Source organism: Gorilla gorilla, chromosome 9 (assembly GCF_029281585.2).
Source record: "Gorilla gorilla gorilla isolate KB3781 chromosome 9, NHGRI_mGorGor1-v2.1_pri, whole genome shotgun sequence".
Lineage (NCBI taxonomy): Eukaryota > Metazoa > Chordata > Mammalia > Primates > Hominidae > Gorilla > Gorilla gorilla.
In genome coordinates, this window is record NC_073233.2 from 18,804,929 (window position 1) to 18,832,782 (window position 27,854).

The following is a 27,854-nucleotide window of genomic DNA, read 5'->3' on the forward strand; positions in this document are numbered from 1 at the left end:
CTGGGTGGCTGAGAGTAGCCACAAGTTTATCTAGAAATGTAATTGCCTAAGAAAAGGCTGGGGACAGAACTGGCCTCATTTAGGAACTGTGAAGTTTTGAGTGACATGGGCCACCCAGGGATTTGGAGGAGACTAGACATAAAAGAAACCCTACAGGGCATATAGTCCCATGGCTTCATTTTTAAAAATTAATCATGTTTGTGATAAATTCATAATTTTTTTTTGAGACAGGGTCTGGCTCTGTTGCCCAGACTGGAATGCAATGGCACAATCTCGGCTCACTGCAGCCTTTGCCTCCTTGTCTCAAGCCATCCTTACACCTCAGCCTCCTGAGTAGCCGGGACTGCAGGCACATGCCATCATACCTGGCTAATTTTTGTATTTTTTGTAGAGACAGGTTTTTGCCATGTTGTCCAGGCTAGGTTTTTGCCATGTTGTCCGGGCTGGCCTTGAATTCCAAACTCAAGCAATCCACCCGGCTCAGCCTCCCAAAGTGCTGGGATTACAGGCATGAGCCACCATGCCCAGCTGTAGATTTTTATTGAAGTACAAAATACACACACAAAATCTGCTGAAAGTACTATGTGTATGTCTCATTGATTTTTAAAAGTGAATATATCCACGTAACCAGTATCCAGATCAGGAAACAGAACATTAGCAGCTTCAGTGGTTTCCCTCATGCCACCCACTCCATTCTAGTCACTACACCGTCCAAGGCTAATCAGTATCCTGACTTCTAACATTATAGAGTAGTTTTGCCTGTTTGTGAACTTTACATGAATACAATTATACAGTATGTGCTCTTTTGTGTCTGATTTCCTTTGCTCAACATTATATTGTAAGATCCATTCCTGTTGCTGCTTGTAGTTGCAAATTGTTCACTCTCATTGCTGTGGTTATCAAAATCAATTCAACTGTTAACAGGCATCTGAATGGTGCTGCTGTGAACTTTCTAGAGCCTATATCTGTGTGTACACATGTATTCATTTTTGTTGGGTATAACCTATAATTGAAATTGTTGATCATAAGGTATGTATGATGGTTGGCTTTAGTAGGTACTGCCTTGGCTTCATTTTATAGATGATGGGAAAAATAAATGCAGAAAGGGAAGAGATTTATCCAAGATCACCTGGCTGCTAAGCTAAGATTGGAACCTGAGTTTATTCTCTTCCAGTGCATTTGTCTAGGCCCCAGTTTCAAGAAGAGGCAGCCTAGAGATTCAGCAGAGTCTTACGTATCACACATTTAATTGATGATCTGTCCTTAGAATCAAACCCCTTCGGTAAGATGAAAACAATGACCGAGCATGAGAGGGGGTGCTTTTCAGTGGGGACATAATTGTAAATACCAATTTAGAGTGGAGGGAGCTGGTACAAGGTCTTCCCATCCTATCAAAGAATAGCATGCAGCATGTCTCTAAGTAAGATTTAGATTCAGCCTACTTCAGTGCCAGGTCCTGTAGATGGTGCTTTCCCATAGATTATCTCATTTACTCTTCTAAACAAAAACCAGATCAATTCACATTCTTAAGGATTCTAAAAGCATTATATCAAATGAGAGTAGATGAACTCTGTAAGTAAACAAGAGCAATGTAGAACAGTGCTTCTCAAACAATCTGCTAAAGGACCGATTCATCATAGAGCAATATTTTTGTAAATAAAAATAAAAAATTACTAGAAAAATAGAATGAAAAGATATTCAAAATATAAGCTTCTGATTTTTATTATTAGATTAAACAGACATAAAGTGTTGTTAAATTGCTATAGAAGTTTCTAAAAACTCTCAATTTCTACATTTATGTCATTGGCTAATTGTTGGGAACAGGCCCCCCAAAATCTGGCCATAAACTGGCCCCAAAACTGGCCATAAACAAAATCTCTGCAGCACTGTGACATGTTCATGATGGCCATAACGCCCACGCTGGAAGGTTGTGCGTTTACCGGAATGAGGGCAAGGAATACTTGGCCCGCCCAGGGTGGAAAACCACTTAAAGGCGTTCTTAAACCACAAACAATAACATGAGCGATCTGTGCCTTAAGGACATGCTTCTGCTGCAGATAACTAGCCCAACCCATCCCTTTATTTCGGCCCATCCCTTTGTTTCCCATAAGGGATACTTTTAGTTAATCTAATATCTATAGAAACAATGCTAATGACTGGCTGGCTTGCTGTTAATAAATACGTGGGTAAATCTCTTTTCGAGGCTTTCAGCTCTGAAGACTGTGAGACCCTTGATTTCCCACTTCACACCTCTATATTTCTGTGTGTGTGTCTTTAATTCCTCTAGCGCCGCTGGGTTAGGGTCTCCCCGACCAAGCTGGTCTTGGCAGCTAATAATGGTATCCAGATCAATACTGGTTTGCAGACTGCACTGTGAGTAGCACTGATTTATAATTCAACACCCATTCCCACTGGCCTTTCCAGAAAGATTGATAATGATCTTACCAGTAGAAATGCTTGAATAACAAGGTATCAGCATAATATTGAGACCCTGGGAACCATTCCCACCAATGCAGGTTACTGCATACATTAACAGGACTTTATCGTTCCCCTGTCTTCCAAAAATTTCTTGCCCAGGAAGATAAAAAGCTGTGAATAACTTTCTTGTTCTTTTCAAGAACTCCCCACCAAATCTCATTGAAATGAACATAAACCCATTAGATTTTTCAATAGATAGCATTAAAAAGGGTATTTACTCTCCAAGACTCTTGGAAAGCTTTGCCTAGGGTCTACCAGTCCTTATCTATTATATCATGATCCTTAGTCAAACTTAATCAAGCACCATCCCACTGGAAGGCCTGTCTTCATCAAGATTCCAAAACCTTATAAATATCCCTTCCCCTACTCCAAGATGCTACTGAGACTCTGCCAAGGCAGGGCTCTCCTTATCATGGTGTACAAAAAATTCAGCTTTGCCTTCTTCCACAGCTTATTTTGCTGATATTTTCTGGGAGCTAGCATTCAACAATCAAGACTTTACTCCTCCTTTTAGCCTTGCTCAGTGGTTTTCCAAGTTTAATGAACGTAACAATTACTGAGGAGTATTATATATGCAAAAGCATGCATGGGCAATTGAAGGAATCTCCATGGGTAATTTTGATTATGCCGCATTTAGGACTAAGCCTTGCATACAGATATTAGCAATTTTTGAAAGAATAAAGAACCACAGACTGTTAGAGCTGAAAGTAGCCCTAAATGGCAAGACATCAGGGTGTGAATCAGCTATTAATACATCGAAATCACCTGATGTAGTCTGTTTAAAAAACACCTATCCCTTGGTTTCACCTGAGATCGACTGAATCAGAATTTCTGGAGATGGGGCCTGTGAATGCAACAAACTTCTAAGGGACTGTGATGCACGATGGAGTTTGAGAACCACTGTTCTGTACCAACCATTTCATTTTGTAGATGAGGAAATGGAGACTCAGAAAGGGGAGTAAACCTTTCCAAGATCACACCGCTATTGAGCTACGTGTCTCTTAATTCCCTGACAAGAGCTCTCGGGGCTGGAGATACGCTTTTGGAGATGTCCTATATCTGATATCCCGAACAAAAATGATTAATGATGTAATCAAAACACACTTATATTTTGGCTTCTCACCATCCCTTTAAGATTTATTGTCTAGGAGGAGTTGTAGTAATCTTCCCAGGCTAGCGGACATCATGACTTTTCTGCTGTTAAGAGGCACCAACTAAAGCAGAATTTTTTTTTTTTTAAAAAGGTAAAATTAAGACTCTTAAGAAAAGATAAAATGAACCTATACGGTGTTGAGAATCTGCTGACTATCTTGTTTGTTAAATTTTAGTTCTACTCAGAAACTGTTGCTTGTCACTTTATTTAGTTTAAGGAAAGGTGGATGGGTTAATAAAAGGCTGAGTAACATCTCCTGGGAAGAAGCACAGCTGGCCCTGGCAGGAAGTGCAAGCGGGGTCTGGCCAAAGATTCAAGGTCCAAGCAGCTACTCCCCACGGTTTCCATTACTCAGATCACGTGGCTTCTTGAGCACACTTCTTTGCTCCATTCTTTGGTTTCCCTACTCCTCAGCATGCACGTGGCTAGAAACAGCCACCCTAGTTTTGACTGCGAATGATCATCAGTCAGGAGCACAACTTCTGACAACAGTCTCTCCAGCTTAGTGCAGTCTTAACTGGGGCTAGCTGATCGGCTGCTCTTCAGTAAAGCAGTATCGCCCTTTGGATTAGGTGTTCACCCAGGTTCAATCAGCTGTAGCCTAGAAGGAAGGGGCCACAAGGAGGAAACACAGTTGCCAAGGTGCTGCGAGTCTGTGTGTGAGAGACAGACAGAGGGACAAAGAGCCTGAGTGAGAACTTGAGATGGGCAAGCTCAATAACACGTGCCTTTTAATCATTTCCAGTATGAGTCCTTCAAACACTGTGCTTTGCGTGACTCCCCTGTTATCTCAAATGAGTCTGGTTGTCACTCTCTTGCTTTTATTTAGGCAGGATAAATTTTGCGGGAAGTCCTGTAGGAGCTCATGGTTGTGCTTTTCCCATTCATGTTTCCACTACCATGTGGGATCTTCCTTTGTGTAAGCTGCTAGAAACACGGATGTCTTACAAGAATAAGAAGCCTCGGCTTTACCCGTGTCCACTCCAAGCTTCTCAGTCTTGGATGGGAGTAGAGACGAGGAGGTTGACGGTCATGGATAGGTTCAGGAGTGATTGGTTCTGCCCACTTTGGTGGGGCCTGGACACATTTTGGTTCACTGCAATAATTTCTTCCAGGAGCTGCAGTCTTGTGGGCGCAAGACGTGGGCCTGATAACCCCACAGGCAGTAGTGCTGGGGCAGAGCGAGCTCACCAGCCGCCGGCTGGAAGACCCCGGGAGAGTAGCAGGGTTGGGTTGGTTCTCAGATGTGTTTTGCGCCAGGCTGTGTGGTGGGGGCACAGCCTGGGTAAATGAAGCTTTCCGGCTCGACCGCTCCCAACCTGGGCACACACGGCCTCCTGTCCTGCAAGGGGCAGTTTTGGGGCATCCTCCCTGCTTGGGGCAACACAGGGGCGCAAGGCGCGGCCCCGGGAGCGCAGCTCCTTCCAGGGCAGAGGGCGGCGCGAGGGAGGGAGCGAGGGAGGGAGCGAGGGAAGGGAAAGGCGAGCGTGAGCTGCCTCAAATGCTTGGAATAATTCCGCTTCCGTTTGGAAAGCCGCAGCCTCAGTCCCGCCGCCGCCCGCTGCGTCCGCCCAGCGCCAGCTCCGCGTCCCGACCAGCCCGCGGCAGCCTGCGCCGCGCCATGGCCACCTCCCCGCAGAAGTCGCCTTCTGTCCCCAAGTCTCCCACTCCCAAGTCGCCCCCGTCCCGCAAGAAAGATGATTCCTTCTTGGGGAAACTCGGAGGGACCCTGGCCCGGAGGAAGAAAGCCAAGGAGGGTGAGTGCGGCCAGGCCGGCCGGGCGGGCGGTAGGAGCCGGGGGTGCCGTAGGGGCCGAGGGGCCGGGGCGCTGGGACCGGGCGGGAGCGCGCCGCGGGTGCCCGGCGCGGTGGGGCGCGCGGCGATGCGTGCGCGCGCTTCCCGGGGACGTCGGGCAGGAGCGACGCGCACCCCACACTGAGCCCGGGGCTCGCGGGCCATCGAGGCCACCCCGCCCGCTCGCGGTCGCCCGGGCGCTGCCCTCCTGGGCCGGGGACCAGGCCAACGCCCCCGCCGGGCCGTGGGCGGGCGCCGCTTGGCGGCCGGAGGCGGCGGGACCGGAGGCCAGGCGGGGCCCCAGCCCGCAGACAGTGCGATCCAGTAGGCCCTGCCCCGCCCTCTGCGCCCGAAGGCTGGCATTTCCCAAGTTTCCGCTGCAACTTTCCTGGGCGCCGTCACTCTTACTCGTTGCCTTCATTGGTCCTTAAAATCAGGTCGTTTCCTGGACCTGCTGACGTCCTCTGGCAGCGGCGTCGTGGCTTTGGCCTCTTCGGATCTTTTGTCCATCCCGAGGGCCGAGAAGGGCTCTGTTAATGGAGTAGGTGGACATCGAGTGTTTGTTGAATGAATGAGCGAAAAACTGGCAAACCTAGCGTGCCCTCGGTGTAATACACAATAAACTCCCACCAAAGGAGAAAACCTGCGTGAGACACAAACTTCGTCATGGGCCTGCTGTGAACTCAGGCGTTCAGGGCTTTTAAAAACCTTTGTTTTTTCCCCACCAGAGTAAATTGAGGCGACCTTATTCTTTTTTTTTTTTTCAGGGTAGTTTGCATGTAGAATATTTTTTTCCCATGGACAGATGTTGCGTCCTGGTTTTTGGTTTGAAAACTGAGGTGGCAGTTCTCAAGAAGCACTGTGGTGACTGGTGTGTAGATAGAAGTTGCTGAGTTAAAAATTTTTGTTTTAAACATTTTTTAGTTGATGCATGATGTACATAGTTTTGGGGCACATGTGATAATGTAATACATTCATATAATTTGTAAAGATCAAATTGCACAGGAAAGGGGTCCCAGTCCAGACCCCAAGAGAGGGTTCTTGGATCTCACGCAAGAATGAATTCAGGGTGAGTCCACACAGTAAAGTGAAAGCAAGTTTATTAAGAAAGTAGAGGAATAAAAGAATGGCCACTCCATAGACAGAGCAGCCTGGGGCTGCTGGTTGCCCATTTTTATGGTTATTTCTTGATGGTATGCTAAACAAGGGGTGGATTATTCATGTCTCCTCTTTTTAGACCATATAGGGTAACTTCCGGACGTTGCCTTGGCATGTGTAAACTGTCCTGGCGCTGCTGGGAGTGTATCAGTGAGGACGACCAGAGGTCACTCTTGTCGCCATTTTGGTTTTGGTGGGTTTTAGCCGACTTCTTTACTGCGACCTGTTTTATCAGCAAGGTCTTTATGACCTGTATCTTGTGCCCACATCCTATCTCATCCTGTAAGTTAGAATGCCTTAACCTTCTGGGAATGCAGCCCAGTAGGTCTCACTCAGCCTTGTTTTACCTGGCCCCATTCAAGATGGAGTTGCTCTGGTTCACATGCCTCTGACAAAATCAGTGTACTTGGGATATCCATCACGTTAAAGATTTGTCTTTTCTCTATGCTAGACCATTGGAATTCTAGATATTTTGAAATATACAGGAGGTTATTGTAAAATATAGTTAGTTTACCAATCTAACACTAGGTCTTCTTATATCAAATGGTATATTTGTAACCATTAATCAACTTCTCTTCCCCCCTAAAAAATGTTTTTAATAGATTGCTCCGTGAATTGGAAATAACCTTTTGAAAGCTGTGATGCTGTGTGAAATGTTTCATGTTTGTAAGTCATCTTAAAGTATAAAAACATCTTCAGCGTTGAGGATTATCAGACTTGATGAAGAACTAGACTTCTATTCCCTAGATTGAAACGAGAAGCAGCAAAAACATACGAAAGTTTCCCCACATTGGTTATTTTGGTAACCCATTAAGTAGTGTACAGTTGGTGGCAAATCATGAAACCCTGGCTTGGAAAGCTCTTTTCTAGACCATGTTTCTAACTTCTTCCTTGCAGCATTCCTGACATAGTCTCATCCAGTTTAAAATGGGGCAACTGAGAAATATTGAAGCTCATGACCTACCAGGATAACCATCTTTACCTACTCTGTAGAAATTTATCTCTCTGTACCTATCACTGTTGGTAGAGCCAGAGAATGAGTCTGGGGTGTCCTTTTATTAATACCTTGCTGAAGTAGGCTATCCTGCTTTCTAGAGTCTTCTCTCCACCAGGCCCAACATCCTCTATTCCTCACAGACATAATTTTAAGGACTTTTGCATCCTGTCTCTTTAGTTTCAGTCAGGGTCCCTGCAGGAAAAAGAAGGCCAATTTAGTTGAGATTTTGAAAATAATTTAGTGAAAGGGCTATTGACAGAGCTGTGGGCAGGGTTAAGGGAACTAAGAAGGGATGCTGAGGTCCCTAGGGGCTAGCAACAGGAGGAAGCTCTTAATCACTCCGAGGCCTGAGGGACAAGGGAAGCAAATTGGAACCTATTACAAGCTGGGGTTATGGACGAGGGGCTGCTGGACTGGAACTATAGTCGTAGAGGGATGCAGCTACTGTCCGAAATATGCAGACAGAGCAAGGAGAGAGTGGCACAATAAATGCACATTCTGCATGTTCTCTGTCTTCTTGCCCGTGCATCACCTGTTGGTGCTGAACCCAGTGGGAAGCCATCAGAGCAAGGGATCTGCAATAGATAGGGGCAGCGTCCATAGGGCACAGAGCAGTGCAGAGAATAGATCACAGTGGGGACGGTGGAAATGGAGAATACCTAGCAGATCAACCTGTTACCCGACCCGCTCAAAGTGAGCTCTTCAGAAGTCACCATAATACAGTTGTAGTGCAAGCCAGCCACCCCAGATTAGGACTGTCACCTCCCTTATTCTAGCACAGACACAATGTTCTTTTAATGCAGCTAAGGTTGCTTCTAACTATTCTGCCAGCCACGTCGCACTGTGATCTCTCATTGAGCTTGCTATCAGCTTACTCAAAGACGTTTTTATATTTGTTGCTCCTAAATCACAGCCTTCCCTACCTTGGATTTACTCAGTTGGGTTTTTGAAACCAAGTGTAAGATCTTATTTTCATCCCTGTTATATTTCACTGTAAAGTCCTGATTCCTTCATTCAGTCTGTCAACTAATCCAGGGGCTGTAAATGGGTGAATGGAAGAACACAGAGCCTCTTCTGAAGGGCCAGCCACCACCCAGCTCCAGCTGCTTGCTGCAGCATATGGTATTTCTGCAAGCCCAGGCAAAGAAGGCAGTGGGTTGGTTTGAAATGACTGTCCTTAGTGAGTATGTGCTGGATCTCAATGATCAGTGCTGAAGTGATGGTTAGTAGGTGTGGGGCCCCATTAACCATCACTTCAGTAATAATAAGGCCGGATATTGCTCTGCATCCTGGATAAGCTCACAGCTTTGTGCTCTGTAGAATCTGCCTTCTTCAACTTTCTGTTTGGTGTTCTTGAACCTCTCATTCTTCATTCCTCAAGATCACTGCCATCAGTCTGTCCACAGATTATCTCAGTGCTTTGGTGTAGCATTCTCCGAGGCCCAAGGACTCCCATTCATTCATTTGGTACCAGCTATGTCCCACTGTAGGACGCAACAAATGGAAAGATATAATACTTGTTAGAATATAGTTGACCCTTGAACTATGTGGGGGTTATGGACATTGACCCCCTGTACAGTCAAAAATCTATGTATAGTTTTTAACTCCCCACAAACTTAACTGCTAATAGCCTACCGTTGACCAGAAGCCTTGCTGATAATAGTCAATCAACACATATTTTGTATTGTATACTGTATACTTACAATAAACAAACTGGAGAAAAGAAAATGTTATTTAGAAAATCATAAGGAAGAGAAAATACATTTGCAAAACTGTGCTGCATTTACTGATACTGTAAGTTTACATTGTCTGACTGAAATGGTAGGTAACCACAGCTGCACACCTCAACCTATGGTACATATCAAGCAATTCAACTTTTCTTATAATGTCATGACTTTTCTCTGATACTTGGGAGTACTTCCAGCATCTCTAGTGGCACTTTGTTAGAGTCCCATGGTGTTAGTCAAGGTTTATGGTATTTCACTAAGCATGAAAAATATGCGAGAACCTCAAGAGATCACTTTTAACTGCGGTACACAATTTACTGGAGAGATGAACTGTTCACGTGGAGATGATTAGCGTCACACGGTGTTTTAAGCAGATACTTGCAGCACTTGAGCTCACCACAATAGCAACAGGAGGTAGCTGTGAAATTATTACAGTGGTACAGTATGTACTACAGTTCATTTCGTGCAGTGAGGATTTAATCTTTACGTTTACATTTCTCTCATCTGCAAATGGCATCACGCACAGTTCTTGTGTATATGTGTACATTTTGACATTTCGATAAGTTCTAACTTTTTGTAATAGATTTGTTTATATTTTATGGTAGTAAATGAGAAGGCAGACAAGTATCGATGTATATTTTATGCATTCGTGACATGAGTAACTTTTTCTTTTTTTTTTTTTATATTTCTAGGCTACATGGTTCATCTCAAGGTTTTTCTAATTGTCACAGATCTCCAAAAATATTTTCCCATATAGTTATTGAAAAAATTTGCATATAAGTGGACCCTCGCAGTTCAAACCTGTGTTGTTCAAGGATCAACTCTATTTAGGTTAATAATTTCATGTAAAAAATGTCCTTCTAAGGAAAACTACATCATAGAATGACTATGAGTCTCATAAGAATGCACTCAACTAGTCATCACTCCTGTGTTTTCATAAGAAAAAACAGTGTTAGAGTCCAAGAGAGAACAAGGGTTAAAAGCATGGTCTTTAGGATTAGACACATTTCAATTGGATTCCTGGTTCAATCCCTTATTCATTCTATGACTTAAGACAAGTTACTTAACCCCTGTAAGCCTCTGTGTCTTCATCTATAAAATGAGAATAAGAATTCCTTCTTTACATGGAAGTTGTGAGGTTTAAATGAGATCGAGAATGTAAAATGCATTGCATGGCACAAGTAATGGTAGCTATTAAAATTGACAACTCAATTTTCATTGGTATTTGAAATTTGAAATAGTCTTTTTGTTATGGACTGCATTGGCTTTTTCAGGTTCTGTAAATAGCCTAGTAGCCCATGACTATATGCCTGTGGGACACTATTTTGTCCCTTTAGGAGTTAAGGGATCTTTCTTTGCAAGTGAGATCCTCCCTTTTCCCAAGATGACACATTTCAGCACTTTATCTGGGCCCCTTCTTATGAGTTGTAGCTTAAGTGGCTTTTGTTTTTCTCTGTTGATCTTTTTCTTCTTCTTTTGGGATTTCAATTCCATTTCTGTTGGACATGGCCCTCCTTTGTGGATTCTTTCACTGCCCTTTCAGAGTCTACTTGCCAGAGGGCCACTTTTCAACTTTCTTTCTCTGAAACTGCCCTCAAGACGTGCTCTTTCAAGCAACACTGACTTGAATTGTACCTCTCTGCTGAAGGCACCCGAATTAGGCCAGCAGCACTGGTCATTCCTGTCGTTTACCCATTCATTTAAGTTTTTATCCCCCAGAGTTTTACATTTTAATCAGGACCTGAGGTATCCAATGAAGGCTTTAATTTCATAATTCTTCTAATAATACTAGTTCTTACCACTTGATTCTCATTGGCTGCCCAGTGTTGCTGGAGAAAAATCCACAAACCTTGCAACAAATTTATGGTTTCTAGAGTGAGTAGACCCCTTAGCACTGCAGAGCTACCCTTTTCTTCTAATCAGGGTGCATTCTCGTTTTTCCAAAGTACATCTTTTTCTGTGGAGACACACACAGTCTTGCTATGTTGCCCTGGTGGGTCTCAAACTCCTGGGCATATCTAACTTTTTCTTAATTTTTTTTGATATTTCTAGATCACAAAATTCATCTGCAATTTTTTCAAATTGTTGCAATTCTGAAAAAAGTTTCTAATACATTTGTTTTAAAAATTTGCATATAAGTGGACTCTTGAAATTCAAACCTGCATTGTTCAAGGGGCACGCCTTGAACAATGGCACCCGTGTTGTTGTTGATAGCCCCTAAAACCCTTCCCTGGATTTTCAAATAGAAAATTGAGACCAGCTATGAGCTCCTTCAAGTTCCCTTTCTACCATATCTGGCCAGTCCCACCCATATGTGCAACTGTCTTTGTGCTCCCCACCTGCCCTAGTCCCTTCCAAGGAGGTCCCTTCTCTCCTTGCTCATAAGGCCATTTCTTTCAGCTTCCTCCCAGACTTGGCATAGCCAGATATGCTATTTCTCATATCCCATCTTTTTTTGCCACTCTGTCGCCCTGACTTCTGTAAATATGCTTGAGTCTTTCCTATTTGGAGAAAATCTCCTGATACTGGTTTCCTCTTTAGCTACTCACCAGATGCCTTGAAAGAGTTATCTCTACCTGCTTGTCTTTTCTTATCTCCCAGTCACTTTCTGATCCATTATTCCCATTCTTTCAGCAACTATTTATTGAGTGCCTAACATGTACCATGCACTGTACTAGGTGCTAGAAAGGAAAACAAAACAAAAACTCTTGCCTTCCTGGAGCTTACATTCTAACAGGGGAGACAGGTAATAAACAAGATAAATTGGTAACGTATGTATTTTGTTTGAGTGGTAGTAAGTGCTAGAGAGCAGAATAAAGCAAGAAAAAGAGAAATAGAGGGTTGTGGTCTGAGGATGGTTGTCAGTATTAAGTAGGATGGCTAGAGAAGGCCTCACTAAGAAGGGTAGATTTGAGTCCCAATCTGAAGGAAGTGAGGAAGAGAACCATATGTATATCTTGGAAAATAACATTACAGGTGGAAGGAATGACAGATGCAAAGACCTTGAGGCAGGTGTGGACCTGGTACATTATTGAGGACCAAGAAGGAGGTTGATGTGACTGGAGAAGAGAGTGAGCATGATTGTGGAACGGGTGTTGGTCCCGGGTGTAACAAGAGGAAGGGCAGAGGCAGGTTTTGTAGGGCCCTGGAAGCCATTGTAAAACTTGGGCCTTTACTCAGAGTTAGATGGGAAGGCTCGGGAAGACTTTGTGCAGAGGAATGGCGTGATCTCACTTCTGTTTTAACTGATGGTGCTAAAACACCATCACTCAGATGGTGTTAAGTGACTGAAGCAGGCAGAGATGAAGCAGGGAGATGAGGCAAAAGGTTTCTAGAATGAGGCTGGGCATGGAGGCTCACGCCTGTAATCCCAGCACTTTGGGAGGCGAAGTGGGTGGATTGCTTGAGCTCAGGAGTTCAAGACCAGCCTGGACAACATGGCGAAACCCCATCTCTACAAAAAAATTAGCCATTGGTGGTGGTGCACACTTGTAGTCCCAGCTACTCAGGAGGCTGACATGGAAGGATCGCTTTGGCCCAGGAGTTTGGGACTGCAGTGAGCCATGATCACACCACTGCACTCCAGTCTATGTGACAGAGCAAGACCCTGTCTCAATAAATAATAAATAAATAAAGGCTACCAGAATGACCCAGCTGAGAGATGGTAGTGCTCAGGAACAGAGTGGTAGCAAGGGAAGGAGTGAGAGTCAAATTCTGGATATATTTTTAAAATACAGCAGATCTTGATGAAAGATCGGATGGCAGCTAAGAGTAGAATTAAGATGACCCCAAAGGTTTTGGTCTGGGCAACTAAAAAGATGAACTGATTTTAACTGAGTTGGAGAATCCTGGAGGAGGTCAGCAACTTTTTCTGAAAGGGCCAAATAGTAACTATCTAAGGCTTTATGAGACCTATGACCTGGTTTGCACTATTCAGCTCTGCCTTTGCTGCCAGAGACAATAGGTCAATGAATAAGTGTGGCTATGTTCCCATATAATTTTAGTTATGGTCACTGAAATTTGAATTTCCCATGATTTTCATGTGTTACAAAAGATGCTTCTTTTGTTTCTTCTCAGCTATTGAAGGAAGCATGTACATGTACATGAGAATGTAAAAACCATTCTTAGCACTTGGGCTGTACAAAATAGATGGCAGCCTGCACATGACCCAAGGGCAGTAGTTTGCTGCCCCATCCTCCATTTTATTCCCCATGTCTAATCATCTTTTATGAAATCCTGCTGAGTCTACCATCACTAAATATCTAAATATCACTGCTTTAATTCAGCCTTCACAAGTGCTCTGGATTGTTCGTTCATTTTCAAAATTTTTACTCTTATTTTCCACCTGAAATACTGTGTTATCCACCCAGCTAGGCTTCCTATCATGGGTCCATTTTTGTTCAACCCATTCTTCATCCTTTTGCCACTACATTGTTTTTTAAAGCACAAAGATAACTTCTCTTCAGGACAAACTTCTTAGCATGCCATCCAAGGCCTTCACAGCTACTCCTTCCCTTATCTTTTTGCTGTCTCCTCTATTTCCCTTCCAATAAATCTCCATTTTTACCATAGGAAACCACTCTTTATCCCCCAAACATGTCATTTTCTTTCACATGTTTATGCCTTTACATGCTGTTCCATATTCTGGAAAGACCTTTTCCCTTTCCTATACAACCAACTTCTATTCATTCATAAAGACCCAACTCAGAAGTCCTCTTCTGCATGAAGCCTTCCACAGTGCCCCCAGGAGGAGTGAGATGCTTCCTCCTCTGTGATCCCACAGTGCCTTGCCTATACTCTGTGCTAGCACTCGTCATGTTGCATTGCAGCTGCTTGTCACACACTATGGTGACAGCCCTCTTGCCTACCATAATATCATCAAACACATAGTTATTAGAATTTCTGTGGAATGAATTTCCCCATATTTACCTTGATGAAAATAGCCCACCATTAACTGGCCATGTAATCTTAGACAGATCTCTTCCCCTTTTGGTGTTATTTGCCCATTTCTAACATTAGAAGATTAGACTAAATAACCTCTTAGGCCCCTGCTGCACTGGTATTCTATGATTTCTGAGCTCTTATTTCACCCAGCTTCTCTCAAATTCAGTTTTATTGTCTGTGTAGGGTGGTCTGGGAATTACATCATCACAAAGACCTCTTTCTTTCCTCTACTAATGAAGGCACCTCTGTGTCGGGAGGAGGAGATGGATACCAGGATAAGTGGGCCCCGGCCCAAGGACACCTCCATATTAGGAATCAGCCTTCTTGTCTCATGGAATATCTCTATTTGGTTAACAAGCACAGTTCATAATTATGTTCCAGCCATGAGTCCAGGAGAAGAGATGAAATCCTCATATAAACATTTGTAAGCATCTAAAATCTCCACTCACTGTCATGGAACAAAGAACAACATTTGAGGAAAGCCCTACAATCATTTCAAAAATAAAATACTTTTAAAAAGTATATGTAAACACATTCTGTTAGGTTTTCAATAGGTTGTGCAGCCTGAAATCAGTAGGAAATCCAATGAGGGCTTTGCCCGAGGACCAGAGCACCAGCACAAGGAGACCTCCTCCTGCATAGGCCCTAGGCAGCATCCTTTCTTTTCTGTTTTTTCTGCAGATGCCATGAGGGGAGCCGTTGTGGTATCTTTGGTGCCTAGCATACTACCTAGTACTTAACCAGTGCTCCCTAAAATGCTTCTTAACTAACTGTCTGAATCATCATTGGGCATCTTATTCCCATAGAGGGAGTCCCCAGGTTACCCCAAACTCTGCTTTAACCTTGGATGACTCTTCCGGCCCCCAGATTCTATCCAGGTCTCTATTTTTGAGCATGTGTGTGTGTGTGTGTGTGTGTGTGTGTGTGCGTGTGTGTGTGTACGTAGCTTATGAAAATGCCTCATCCCTACCCCTAGGAATCTCTTATCCTTTTGCGGGAAGACATTGTCAGTTAATCCTGTTATTTGACAAAGGCCTGTGAGACCAGAGGGTCCTAGAGTCCATGGGCACTGATTTCCCAGTGGCAGCAGTGAGCCCGGAGGAGGCCCATCAGTTGGGGGGTTTGGGGTGGGGGGGGGGGGTGCAGGGGGTGACCAGATGGAACGTGAAGGCCAGTTGACTTCTTTGTTTTCATCCAGAAAAGCTTGCTTTTCTGAAATGGCATGGTACGTATTTATACGAAGGAGGACTAAGGTAAAAGAGCCCAATAGCAAGATTTAGGAGAGATAAGAGACTTACAGACCAAAACTCTATAGGAGAGATTCAGAGTTCCCTTAATTCCCCAAAGTCTGTCTCATTCTCCCTCCCCTGCCTATTCCATCCCCTCTTGCCCATCTCAGCTTCATTTCCTCACTAAAGTGCAAAGTGAAGGCAGCTGAAAATCAGCCAGATGCAGAGCCACTATCATTCCTCCTCAACAAGAGTCTCCTCACTTCAGCCCTCCCCCAAAAGACAGAACTCACCAAGAGGAGAAGATGGCTGGAGGGCACACCTTTGGTGAGCTTTGCCTAGCCTCAGTTAATTGCAGCTGCTTAATTTTTGTTCAGGCCTGGGACAAATGTTAGCTGGATGTGTGGATCACTATAGGACTTACCTAAAATCTGGTTCTACTAGCATTTAATAAGTGATAATTCTGTTTGCTTGGAACAGGCCAGCCTGCCAAAGCCTTAGTAAACCGACACGTGACCAGTGTCACTGTCTTTGCTTCAAACCAGCTTTAGGGCAATGAGAGGCCATGGATGGAAGAGGCAGTGAACTTTTATCAGCTTAAACAGAAACATTCTTAATGACTGCACACTCTCTTGGGGGAAATAAGAATGAACCAAATCACTTACCATCTGATTTTTTTTAATAAAAGTTTTTCCTTCCCCATTATAAAATTAGCCCATGCTTATGGGATTTATGGAAAAATAGATAAAACCGTTGTGCAAAGTTCCAGCTCCCAAAGGCAATTGCTATTAGCGTTTTGCTTCATTTCTTTCTATTCTTCTTTATTATAATTTTTTTCTTTTTTAGTATTGTGCGTATACTATGTATGTTGTAAAGATAAGTTTTTTTATCTTTTTCATTTATTATAATGTAAATATTTTTGTGTTATAAATCTTATTAAACACAATTTTATAGGCACATAATACTCCATTGAGTGATTATCTTGTTGTTTACTTTGGTCTCATTTTTTTTCTTCTGTAAATAATGCAACCTAAAGCTTTTAAAAAAAAATTCAGAGTACTTTACTTTGGGTAAAGTCCTAAAAGTGCAATTACAGGGCCAGAGTGTGATAATTAGCTTATCATCAATAGGTTAGAACTGATAGCCAAGAAGAAATGATTGCCATTAATCATTATCAGAGGGATCTGAGTGATCCCTCTGATAGGTTGCTTGGAATTAAAACCAACATTGTGAGGCTGAAAGTTTCTATTTGCTCTGGGCTGGCAGGACCAGGTTACCTAAGGGGTAGGATGGGAGGATGATGGGTCAGGGAGAGGAGATTTCCAGCCTGGCCAGTAATGTGCTCAGAAGCAGGCCTTTATTTGAGAATGTTCTCTATGGCCATCTTTCCATCCATAGATGGCCCTGTATATCACCCCAGTGTCTACTCCCTTCTGACAGAGCCCAGAGCGTGGCTGCCCTGGGGACTGCCATCCTTGAAGCTGTCTGAGAAGCATGGCCACCATCCCCTCTTCCCCTCTGAGCCCTCGCCACTCCTGTGTGGGACCCAGTGGAGGTCTGGTCAAGAAGTCTCTTTCTCTTGCACACTTTTCTCCCCACCTCCCAGCTTCTGAGTTCTTGGACTTACCCCAAACTTGGCAATTACAGACACATGGGAGGTAATTGCAAGACAGTGGGCTGAGTGCTGCAGTAGAAGCATTTAGGTGGAACCATTAGGAGACATGGTGATTTCAAGCTGGGTCTTGAAGCCAGCAAAGGGATCCCCTCCCACCCATTTCCCCTCCAGGGCAACAAGAGAAGGGATGGGCTTTGGGAACCTGAGTTTCAGCTGGTTTTGACAGAGTGGGTTGGGCTGATGCCTCAGGGGCTGTTTCCTGTACCTGCATTAGAAGTCAGTAGGCAGGTATCTCATTGCATCTCTGAAGAATGGATCTGAGCCAGTTGGAGCACGTCATTATCACACCTGACACCTCAGGGAGTGTTTCTGGGGAGTCACTGGAGGAGGTGGATGCTCTCCCTGGGAGGGATGTGTCAGGGCATTTATTTCATCATTGAATCATACTCTTTTCCGTTCACTCATTCCCTTATCTCTTTTAAAATCCAGAGGCAATTCTCCTCTTCTACTCTGAAAAGCAGCCTGGCTCTGGGGAGCTGTGAATGAAGCTCTTCATGAAAATGCAGCCCATCTCTTGGGGATACCAAGGGGCTTGGCTGGGGGCCTGTTTCTCCTCCCTTGGTGACATAAACCCAGGTGGAGCAGACTCTGTGCTCGTTTCTTTCCAGGAAACATTCATAGGCAGAATCGTTAATCTGCCAATTGCAGTATTACATTGACTTTCCAATTCAAAACGATTCTTCTGAAAGCATTTTTTGTCTTGGCTAGCATGGTTTTGGCTGTGGGATGTGTTGAGAGCCCCTGGTGGGGATGGGGAAGGAGAGAGGAATTCAGGAGGGGTCTGTAGTTCTAATCACCATGTTTAGGAAGCAGGGCACACCAGGTCTGTTGAGGTGGGCAGTGAGATGGCAGGGTGCAGAGATTCTGAGCAGAGAATTCTTGGCATCTCTTGAGTGCCTGAGTCCTGAATCAAGGAGACTCCTCAGAGTCCAGGGTGAGGTCTCAGATTCAGAGTCCTGGGGACAGAACCTGGCAGAATGTAGCAGGCAGGTTACGACCCTAGCTGAGTAAGTAAGGGGCAGAGGCTGCTGTAGTCTCTATGTGGAATTAGAACTCCTGGCCCTGCAAAGTAGAGGTCGGTGGGGAGGCTCACAAAGGGACCCTGGTTCTTGCCTCCCTCACTCCATTCTCCCACACGTGAGACTTGAAAATAAACTTTCCTCTGTTGGGAGGGGTTTTCCTATTTACCATGAGGCTGAGCTCTCCCTGGCTCTCAGCCCTGGTGAGGCAGACCTGCAGATGACAGGTAATTAATAATGACAGCTGGGAGAAGCTGGGGCAGCAGGAACCAACAGTTTTGATGCTGTTTGCAAAACACAGGAGGAGGGTAACACAATTCCATTTTAAAGCAGCTCTCAGGATACAGGCAAGTCCTGAAATAGCCCCATGTAAGGAGTAGCAGCTGCCTCTTGGCTGAGTGTTACAAGGCCTCTCTTGGTGGGCTCAGCAGCTCCTTCAGCACATGCCCAAGTTCCCAGAGAACAGAATGATCCCTTCGCCTGCATTTCCTCCATGGCCATCATTACAGTAAATTGCAAGGCTCTCATGATGACTATAGAGAGGCAGATTGATTTGTTCCTTCTGATTGTCACTGTGCTGAACGTGGCTGGAGTGATGGGCACCCAGATTTCACACCTTGTAATGGCCCTGCCAGGGTGGATGTTAGCACAATTGGGACCTGACGCTTCAATAAATCTGAGACATTCTGCTGTGGAGATCAAAGTTCGGAATTGCTTAAATTGGTGTTGGAGCAGGTGGGAAACAGGAGTCCAGGGCCATGAATTGGTTAGATGGCAATTGTCATTCAGTTTGTGAGATCCCAGTGTCGCCTCTTCAGATGGTATGGCATCAATTTAAGTAATTTGGGCTCCCCGCTACCTAGCCCTTTCAGTATTACTGGTTCTGGGAAGTGTGATTCATGGTCTAGCTTATGCTCTTGTGTGAAAAAGAAAAACAACACCCCTGTTTGTATCTCTGGGGTTGGAGGGTTGTGTTTGTGCAGGTTGGTATCAATGGGTTATCAGTTTTCACGTGAGTGTGGATGACAATTTCATCTCCTACCTGCATATGCTGCTAACTCCCCAAGCTACACTTCCAGCCATGACCTCTCATCTTCACTTCAGACTCATTAGCATGTGTGTGTCATGTCATTGTCACTTGCACACAGAAATGGACCTGGATTTTAACACACAGCATGGAATTCCCAAAGACTTCTTATGAGCTGGGAACGTGCTCTGCCTTCTGATGGAAGCTCAAGTCCGGAGGAGAGGTGGTCTGATCCATTTGGAGGAGTGGGCACCTTTTTAATATAGCAGCTTTATTGAGATACAATTCACCCATTTAAATGGCATAATTCAGTGGTCTTTAGTATATTCATAGTTGTGCAACCATTGCCACAATCAATTTTAGAGCATTTTCATCATCCCGAAAAGCAACCCTGTACCCATTAGCAGTCACTCCTCCTCCCCTCCCCATTTCCTAACCCCAAGTTGTCACTAATCTACTTTCTGTTTCTCTGAATTTGCCTACTGTGGACATTCCATGTAAATGGAATAATATATATTATTATAATAATGGAATAATATATATTATTATAATAATGGAATAATATATGTGGAATAATGGAATAATATAATATATGGAATAGAATAATATATGGTGTTTTGTGACTGGCCTTTTACACTTAGCATAATATTTTCAAGGTTTCATCTATGTTGTAGCATGTATCTGTACTTCATTCCTGTTTTTTTTTTTCCTGAGATGGAGTCTTGCTCTGTCACTCAGGCTGGAGTGCAGTGGTGCGATCTCAGCTCACTGCAACCTCCGCCTCTTGGGTTCAAGCAATTCTCTTGCCTCAGCCTCCCAACTGGCTGGGATTACAGGCACCTGCCACCACGCCCAGCTAGTTTTTGTATTTTTAGTAGAGACGGGGTTTCACCGTGTTAGCCAGGCTCGTCTCGAACTCTTGACCTCAAGTAATCTGCCCACCTCGGCTTCCCAAAGTGCTGGGATTACAGGCATGAGCCACCACACCCTTCATTCCTTTTTATGACTAAAAATATTATTTGAATATGCCACATTTTGTTTATCAGTTGATGGACACTTGGATATTCATACTTTTTGGCAGTTATGAATAGTGTGACTATGAATTTGCATGTACAAGTTTTGGTGTAGACACATATTTTTATTTGTCTTAGGTATATACCTAGGAGTATACAATCAAGTGTATTTAAAAATTTTACAGAGTTCAGTGCACATCTCCTCAGTCCTGAGCCTTATGAGTTATCTGACTGTTAGCCCCGAAAGGTACACACTGGATCTCCTTCACCCATTTTTTAACCCTGACTGGGACACCAGAGACATGCTGCATCTTGTATTAGGTGTTTCATCTTGCAGAATGGCTGTGCTCCTGAAATATTTCCTGTGAAGAAAATTGTTACAATCCCGTTACATCACTGGCTTTTATTATTAAATTGGAAATCGTTGGCTGGAAACAATTTTAACCCCAAATTGTAAAAAAAAAAGAAAAGAAAGAAAGAAAGAAAATACCAGAAAAGTAGCAAAGATTTACACGTAAGTGAAATGTAGACATTCTCGATGATGTACCATTATTTTTCAAATAATACTACTATTAATAACAACAATAATAATGTAAGTGCATCAGGGACAAGCACTTTTAAAGTGCGATTATGGGCCAGGTAATGTGGTAGCTTTACATTTGTTAACATATTTGGTCTTCCTAACAACCTCACAAAATACGTATTAATATTAGCATCTTTGCCCCTTACAGATGAGGAAACTGAGGCACAGAGAGGCCAGGTAACTTGCCCAAAGTCAAGACTAGTGTACTAGTTAAGATAACGTTAGCTGCTGTAACAGATAAGCCCCAAGTTCTTGGAAGCTTAACATAATAAGCTTATTTCTTGCTTACAGCACAACCTGGTGGCATTGTTTTTGATTGAGTTGTCTTCCACACGGTCATTCAGTGATCCAGGCCCCTTTCATCTTATGGCTCTACCTTCCTGAAGGTTTTTCAAATCCTCATCACTCAGCTGGTGGGTGAGAAAGAAAGCAAGGACTCAGTGGGAGGTCTTGGGGGACCAGCCTGAATGTGGCGTATGTCACATCTGCCACTTCCCACTGGCCAGAACTCAGCTATGTGGCCACACCTAAGTGCAAGAGAAATATAATTTTGTTCTTGGCCCCAGGGGAAAGGAAATGGGTTTGAGCAAACACATGTTTCATTTTGGCACTGGTAGCAAGTGGAAGACATGGATTTGAACCCAGACAGTCTGGCTCCAGAAGCTTGCTCTTGAGTGGCACGCTCCTCTACCTTCCTCTGAATAGTAGCTCAGAGGTCTGGGAAAAATGTGTGGTTGCACAAGTTTTTACTCAGTTTTCTTCCCACATATAACTATATTTGGTTGCCTGGATGCTGTTGAAGTCATTGCCTTTTAGAAAAAGAGAAACAATAAAAACCAATATTAATCAAGTATTTGCCCTATGCCAGGCACTGTTCTAAGCATTTCACACTTACTATTTTATTGAATTTTTACAAAACCCTATGGGATAGGGAATTATTATTATTTTCATTTTTCGGGTGAGGAAGCTGAAGCAGAGAGCTTGGTTCCATGTCCAAGGCCATATTATTAGTAAGAGGTATCACGGGGCTTGGAATGCCCCCACACAACTACTGTGCTAGGAAGGGATTGAAGGGAAGAAGAAAGGAGATGAAAGATCCAAAGCCACCAGAGACACAATTCAAAGTCAAAACCCAGCTAGTTGTTTTGAATCCTGCTTCGAACAAATCAACTTCTACAAGTCACTTATGAGACTATCAAGAAAATGTAAACACTCATGGGAGATCTGATGATATTAAGGAATCATTGTTAACTTACTAGGTGTGAGAATGATGTTGTGGTTATCTTACCAAAAATGTCCTTATCTTTTCAAGGTACATAGTGAAATGTTTGTGGATGACACAATGATATGTCTAGGATTTGCATCAAATAATGCAGTGTAGAGGTCAAGGTAAAGATGGAATCAAGAGTAGGCACAAGTTGTTCCTTGTTGTAGAATGGTGGTGGGTATGTGGAGAGTTGCTGTAGTATTCTGTGTACTCTGGGTATATCTGAAATTTTCCATTATGATTACAATCATCCTCCTGTATACACAAGAGATTGGTCCCAGGACCCCTGTGTGTACCCAGATCTGAGCACACTCAAGTCCTGCAGTCAGCTCTACGGAATCCACCTATATGAAAATGCCCTACAGGCTGGGCATGGTGGCTCAAGCCTGTAATTCCAGCACTTTGGGAGGCCAACGTGGGCAGATCACCTGTGGTCACGAATTCTAGACCAGCCTGACCAACATGGTGAAACCCCATCTCTACTAAAAATACAAAATTAGCTGGGCGTGGTGGCTCATGCCTTTAATCCCAGCTACTTGGGAGGTGGAAGCAGGAGAATCGCTTGAACCCGGGAGGTGGAGGTTGCAGTGAACCGGGATCAGGCCATTGCACTCTAGCCTGGGCAACTGGAGCGAAACTCCATCTCAAAAAAAAAAAAAAGGAAGAAGAGGCCCTATGGAAGTTTTTACATGGGTTTTGCATCTTGCAGATACTTTATTTTTGATTCACGTTTGGTTGAAAAAAGTCCACATATAAGTGGGTCTCACAACTCAAACTGCTGTTGTTCAAAGGTCAACTGTATAATTTAAAAAAAAAAAGACTTTAATGAATCATGAGTGTAGACTTTCTGTAGTCCCCAGATAGTAAACTAAGAGCACCGAATGTGTTTACCGAAGAACAGCTTTACACAGGTCTTCAGGGGCTCTGTTTGGGAGCCATTGGTCAGCTTTTGAACTCTGATTCTGAGATACTCCTGGAGGTAGTGGTCAGTGCCGGGAGAATCAGGCTGCTGAAGATGAGCGCCGGAGCCTCTAAAAGTTAGAAGCACAGGCTTCCTGGGTAACGGGGAAGCCAGGCCAAAGTCTGGGCTCTGCCCTGGCCAGATTGGCTCAGCCTGGGTTAGTTGTTCAACCCATGACACATATCTTGCTTGAAAGGTACGGTGCGGCCCAGATCCCAGCTGCACGTTAATTAAACAGTGAAAATCCATCAAAGACTCGGCCTCTTCCACTGGCTAGTTCTCCTGAGTCCCAGGTGAAGCTTGCTCATGGCTGGCCAGGAGGACCTCCCAATTCTCCACCTAAAATCAACAGCCAACACTTGGCAGCCCAGCTTCTGACCCAATGCAAATTAAGCCTGGCATTTGGAGATGGTATTAAATGTCCTAAATCAATATTTTGGAGGCAGAATCAGAACAATTAAAACCCTGCTTTCCTATTCAGACCATTGGAATATGAGTGGATATAAGATTTTCAGTTCACTTTTAAAACTCAGAAGGATGAAAAAGAAAGATTATCCTTGGCAATGCTCTGAGCACAGTTTATTCCATCTTCACCATCTTTTCCTTTTATTTGTATACGTATCCAACATATGTCAAGCACCTAGGGACCTCCATATATGATATCACATTTAATCCTTACAGGAACCCTGGGAGGTCCCAATTTTACAGATGAGGAAACTGAGGCCCAGAGAAGTGAACTGACTTGTCTCAGATCTCTCAGCTATTAATTGGTAGAACAGGGATTTCAACTGGTTTCTTTATACCAAAGTCTAACTCTTTGCCCACTATAACACAGCTGGCTTTTCTGAAGTATTTATTTTTCATTCATCAATAATAATTATTAATAAGATAAATCAACAGTGACAATAGAAACTGTTTAATAATTTACCATTTTTCTAGTCTTTAAAGGTGCTGGCAATTTGTCTAGTTTGTCCATTTGTACAACAAATGTTGATTGTGAGGCAAGCCTGGGAAGGAGGTGTCTGGGCCCTGGAAGCAAAGTGCCTGGTCCTAGCACACACTGGCTGTGTCACCTGGGACAGGTTCATCATTCTCTCTGAGCTCCAGTCTCCTCATCTGCAAAATGGCATGACTAGCACTGTCTCATAAGGCTGTCTTGAAGATGAAAGGAATTGATACTTGTGAAGTGTTTAAAACAGGGCCTGGCCCTCAGTGGGCATTCCAGAAATAGGATCCCCTGCCAGGCATTGCCCAAGCTCTATGTCCTTGCTCGCATGGAACTTCCTCTTGTTCACAGTACGTTTAACCAGTTGGTATTATGACTTCTATGTGTATTAACATAGCTAAAACTGTTTAGGTTTATGGTAAAACAGAATTTTTAAAGGGTAGAAATATAAACTGAAAAGTAAGGGCCCCCTCTTTCTTACTTCCAGGCTTTGACTGTAGTAGTGTAGCCTGTGAGAAATGCTTGTTTTGTTCTTTCTTCCTTTCTTCCTTTCTCCTTTCCTTTCCTTTCATGTACTTGTTTTCTTTCCTTTCCTTTCCTTTCATGTACTTGTTTTGTTTATATACAACTGCAATATTATTGTTAAGAGTGTTCAGCGGTTTATTCTTTTTCACGTACCTATTTGTCCTGGGTATGTTTCACATGGGGGATTGACCTCATTTTTATAAACAGCTTTATGCATTGCTTGGATGTGCCACTCAATGCATAAAGGTGTTTAATAGGTTCCCTATTGATGAACATTTAAGTTTTTTTATAGGCTGAAAGATAATTTATTTAATCATATCTTTCATTTATTTATTATTATTTTTAGAGATGGCATCTTGCTATATTGCCTATGCTGGACTTGAACTCTTGGGCTCAAGCAATCCCTCTGCCTCAGCCTCTCCAGTAGCTGGGGCTACAGGCATGAGCCACTGCACCCAGCTTAAATTTATTTTAGCGTTTTGCTACTCTGAACAATGCTGCATTAAACATGCTTGCAAACAACATTCTATGCCAGTTTATCTGCACAATAAATTCTTAGAGGTGGAATTGCTGAGGCAAAACGTTTTTAAGTTTGGATTTTGCTGGATTTTACCATATTGCTCTCCAAAAAGGAAATGCTAGGGAAGAAAAACACCTACACACATTTTAGTAAAACTCTTATTCTTGTTCAGAATTCAGTCTTGAAAAGAGAGGGTGGAAACTAAAAGTTATCCCGATCTCTAATCTTATTGGAAATACTTCTCTTTAGCCACACATTTTTAGGCAACAAATTCTCAGGCTCCTAGCTTCAGCATGTTGGTTCAGACAGGATGTTCTGGATCTCAAGGCGAAATCCTGTGTGTTCTTAACCATCTCTCCACTCCCAAGTCCCCTGCCCCCATTTTCTGGGGGAAGGTCTTTTTTTTTTTTTTCTTCAACTTTGAGGATAAACATTTAGAGATTTCACACTCCTCTGGATGCAGAGGGGCCAGATTTCTGACTAGAGGAGGAAGTCATGGAAGAGCATCCACACGCAGAGGTCTGAAGCCAGTGGTTGCTAAGTGTTCCACTAGCCCAGCACGGGCCTCTCTGCCCCCTTGAATTCCTCCAGGCCCAGAACAGCTGGGCCCTGCCAGTGTCCTTCCCTCTGCTTCCAGTCCATTTGGCAGGGAGAGATGGGAGTTGTTAACAGGCTGATTTCCTTTTAGGGATGACTGCTCCACCAACCCCCAGCCAACTAGGAGCAGACACCCAAATGATGAAGATAATAAATTACATCCAAAGCCATGGTGAGGAGGGAGTGTTGAATGACTCACGAGCCCCTGCATCCTCCCGTTACATTCCAAGAGCTGCCCTCCTTGGGACTTAGATCACTCCCTGAGAACAACACCCCAACCAGGCTGTGGAGGAAGACCAGCTGCTGTTTGCTGGCCTGCATGACAGGGACCAGGTGAGGGCCCTGGCTGGAAACAAGTTCTGGATTTTTATTTTGGCCTGGTCTTTTGAATAGGCTGGTGACCCTGGCTATTGTAAGAGCCCTGACTGGGGTAGGCACAGGAGGACAGGGGTCCCTAGAGGCTAGACCGTGAACCCCTTATAAGAGCAGAAATGAGAGACAGGGCATTTCTACTTTTATAAGGGGTTCACAGTCTAGCCTCTAGGGACCCCCATCCTCCTGTGCCTAGCCCAGTGTCCTGGAGGGAGACAGACCTAATAGCTTGGTGACCCTGGGCATGTCAGTTCATTTCTCTGAATCTTGGTTTTCCCTTCTACAAAATGGGCATAAGAACTCAATACCAGATCTCTAGTGTTAATAATTAAGGAGCTAATTCATGTTAAGTGCTTGGCATGGAACCAGGCTCATATAAAGCACTTAATATTCCTTGCTGTTATTACCACATATACCACTCCTCTTAACCCATGTTGCAAATAAGACATTGGAAGATATGGTCTGACTGTGGCTGTCACCCATGCCCATGACTTGTGATAATAATAGTGGGCACTTACATAGACCTTATTGTGTTCCATCACTTTGTATTTATTGAATTATTTAATCCTGCCGAACCCTATACGTAACTATGAGATAGGTTCTGTTTTTATCCCCATTTTATGCGTGAATAAACTGAGGCACAGAGAGGTTGAGCAACTAGCCCATAGTTAGTAAATGGTGGAGCCAGGATTCAAACCAAGATTGTCGGTTCCAAAATCTATTTTCCTAACCATGATGTCATTCTGCCTCTCAGTATATATTACATTTCTATAGAAAAGTTTTCCAAACATAGCAGTCCACTGACATTTACTTTTCTCTTTTTTCTTTCATTAAAAAAGTTTTTTCTTGTAATAGCTATAAAGCATTATAAAAAATTTTGAACATATGGAAATATAACAATATTTTCCCACAGTGCTACTACCTACAGCAGAGGGGCAGTTCTCTTTTATTTCCAATCCTTTGTGGACTGTGATGTCCTACTGTGTGTGACTACTATGCAGCTTGTGTAACCTGTAATTCTCCACTGGAGTTGGACAGCAGTCAAGCTGGTCTATACCCTGTTCAACTAGACAGTGCCATGGTACACCCTCCTGAATGTCATAGCAATATCAAATTGCTAAATATTTCTAAATGTTTATTATAAGTTCTTGTCTTATCATGGACAGGGAGCAAACAGTTCCCAGGCTGATGCCGGTCTGCAGATCACACTCTGTGTAGCACTGACCTAGATAAACACTGTTTGCATTTTATCATATTTATTTCCAAGTTTTTTTTGTGTGTGTATTTTGTTGTTTTTAGCTTGTATATACTTTTTGATTTTTTTCTCATTACATTTCCCATTACAATGTTACAGTAAATAATTCTTGTATATCTTCTTTAGTGACTATAATGTAAATAATATAGCCATTTGGAAGATGTACCATAGATTACCAACCTTTTCCCTCATTGTTGGAGCTTAGGTATGTTTTCAGTTATTTGCTGTCATAAAAATACATTGATTAAGTTTTATATAAATATTTTTTCCATATTTAGTGTTACTTCTTTAGGGTAAATTTCCTAGAATGGAATTACTGGGTCAAACATTATGAAGGCTTTTAAATTTCTTGATAGATGGCAGAAGGATCACTTGAGCCCAGGAGTTTGAGACCAGCCTGGGCAACATAGTGAGACCCAATCTCTATTAAAAAAATAAAAATTAAAACATAAATGAATAAAAATTACTTGATATATATGCCTGATCAAATTCAAATTACTTTTTAAAAGGGATGTGCCAACATATGTTCCCAGCCGTAGTCTATGAGAGTGCCTGTTTAACTATATTATTTTTAGCATTTATTGTTTTAATTTATTAAATTTGCTTTGTGGGAA

The 27,854-nt window shown here is 43.2% G+C and overlaps 1 protein-coding gene across 1 annotated transcript in view; it reads left to right on the forward strand.

The window, feature by feature from the left end:
- The first annotated feature begins 1,829 nt into the window (after nucleotides 1-1,829).
- The window catches only part of PARVA (parvin alpha), a 156,275-nt gene continuing 130,250 nt past the window's right edge, over nucleotides 1,830-27,854 (forward strand). The window contains exon 1 of the mRNA XM_004050716.5: nucleotides 1,830-5,388. Coding sequence (XP_004050764.4) covers nucleotides 5,133-5,388 — 256 coding nt within the window. The 5' untranslated portion in view covers nucleotides 1,830-5,132. The remainder of the gene's footprint in view (nucleotides 5,389-27,854) is intronic.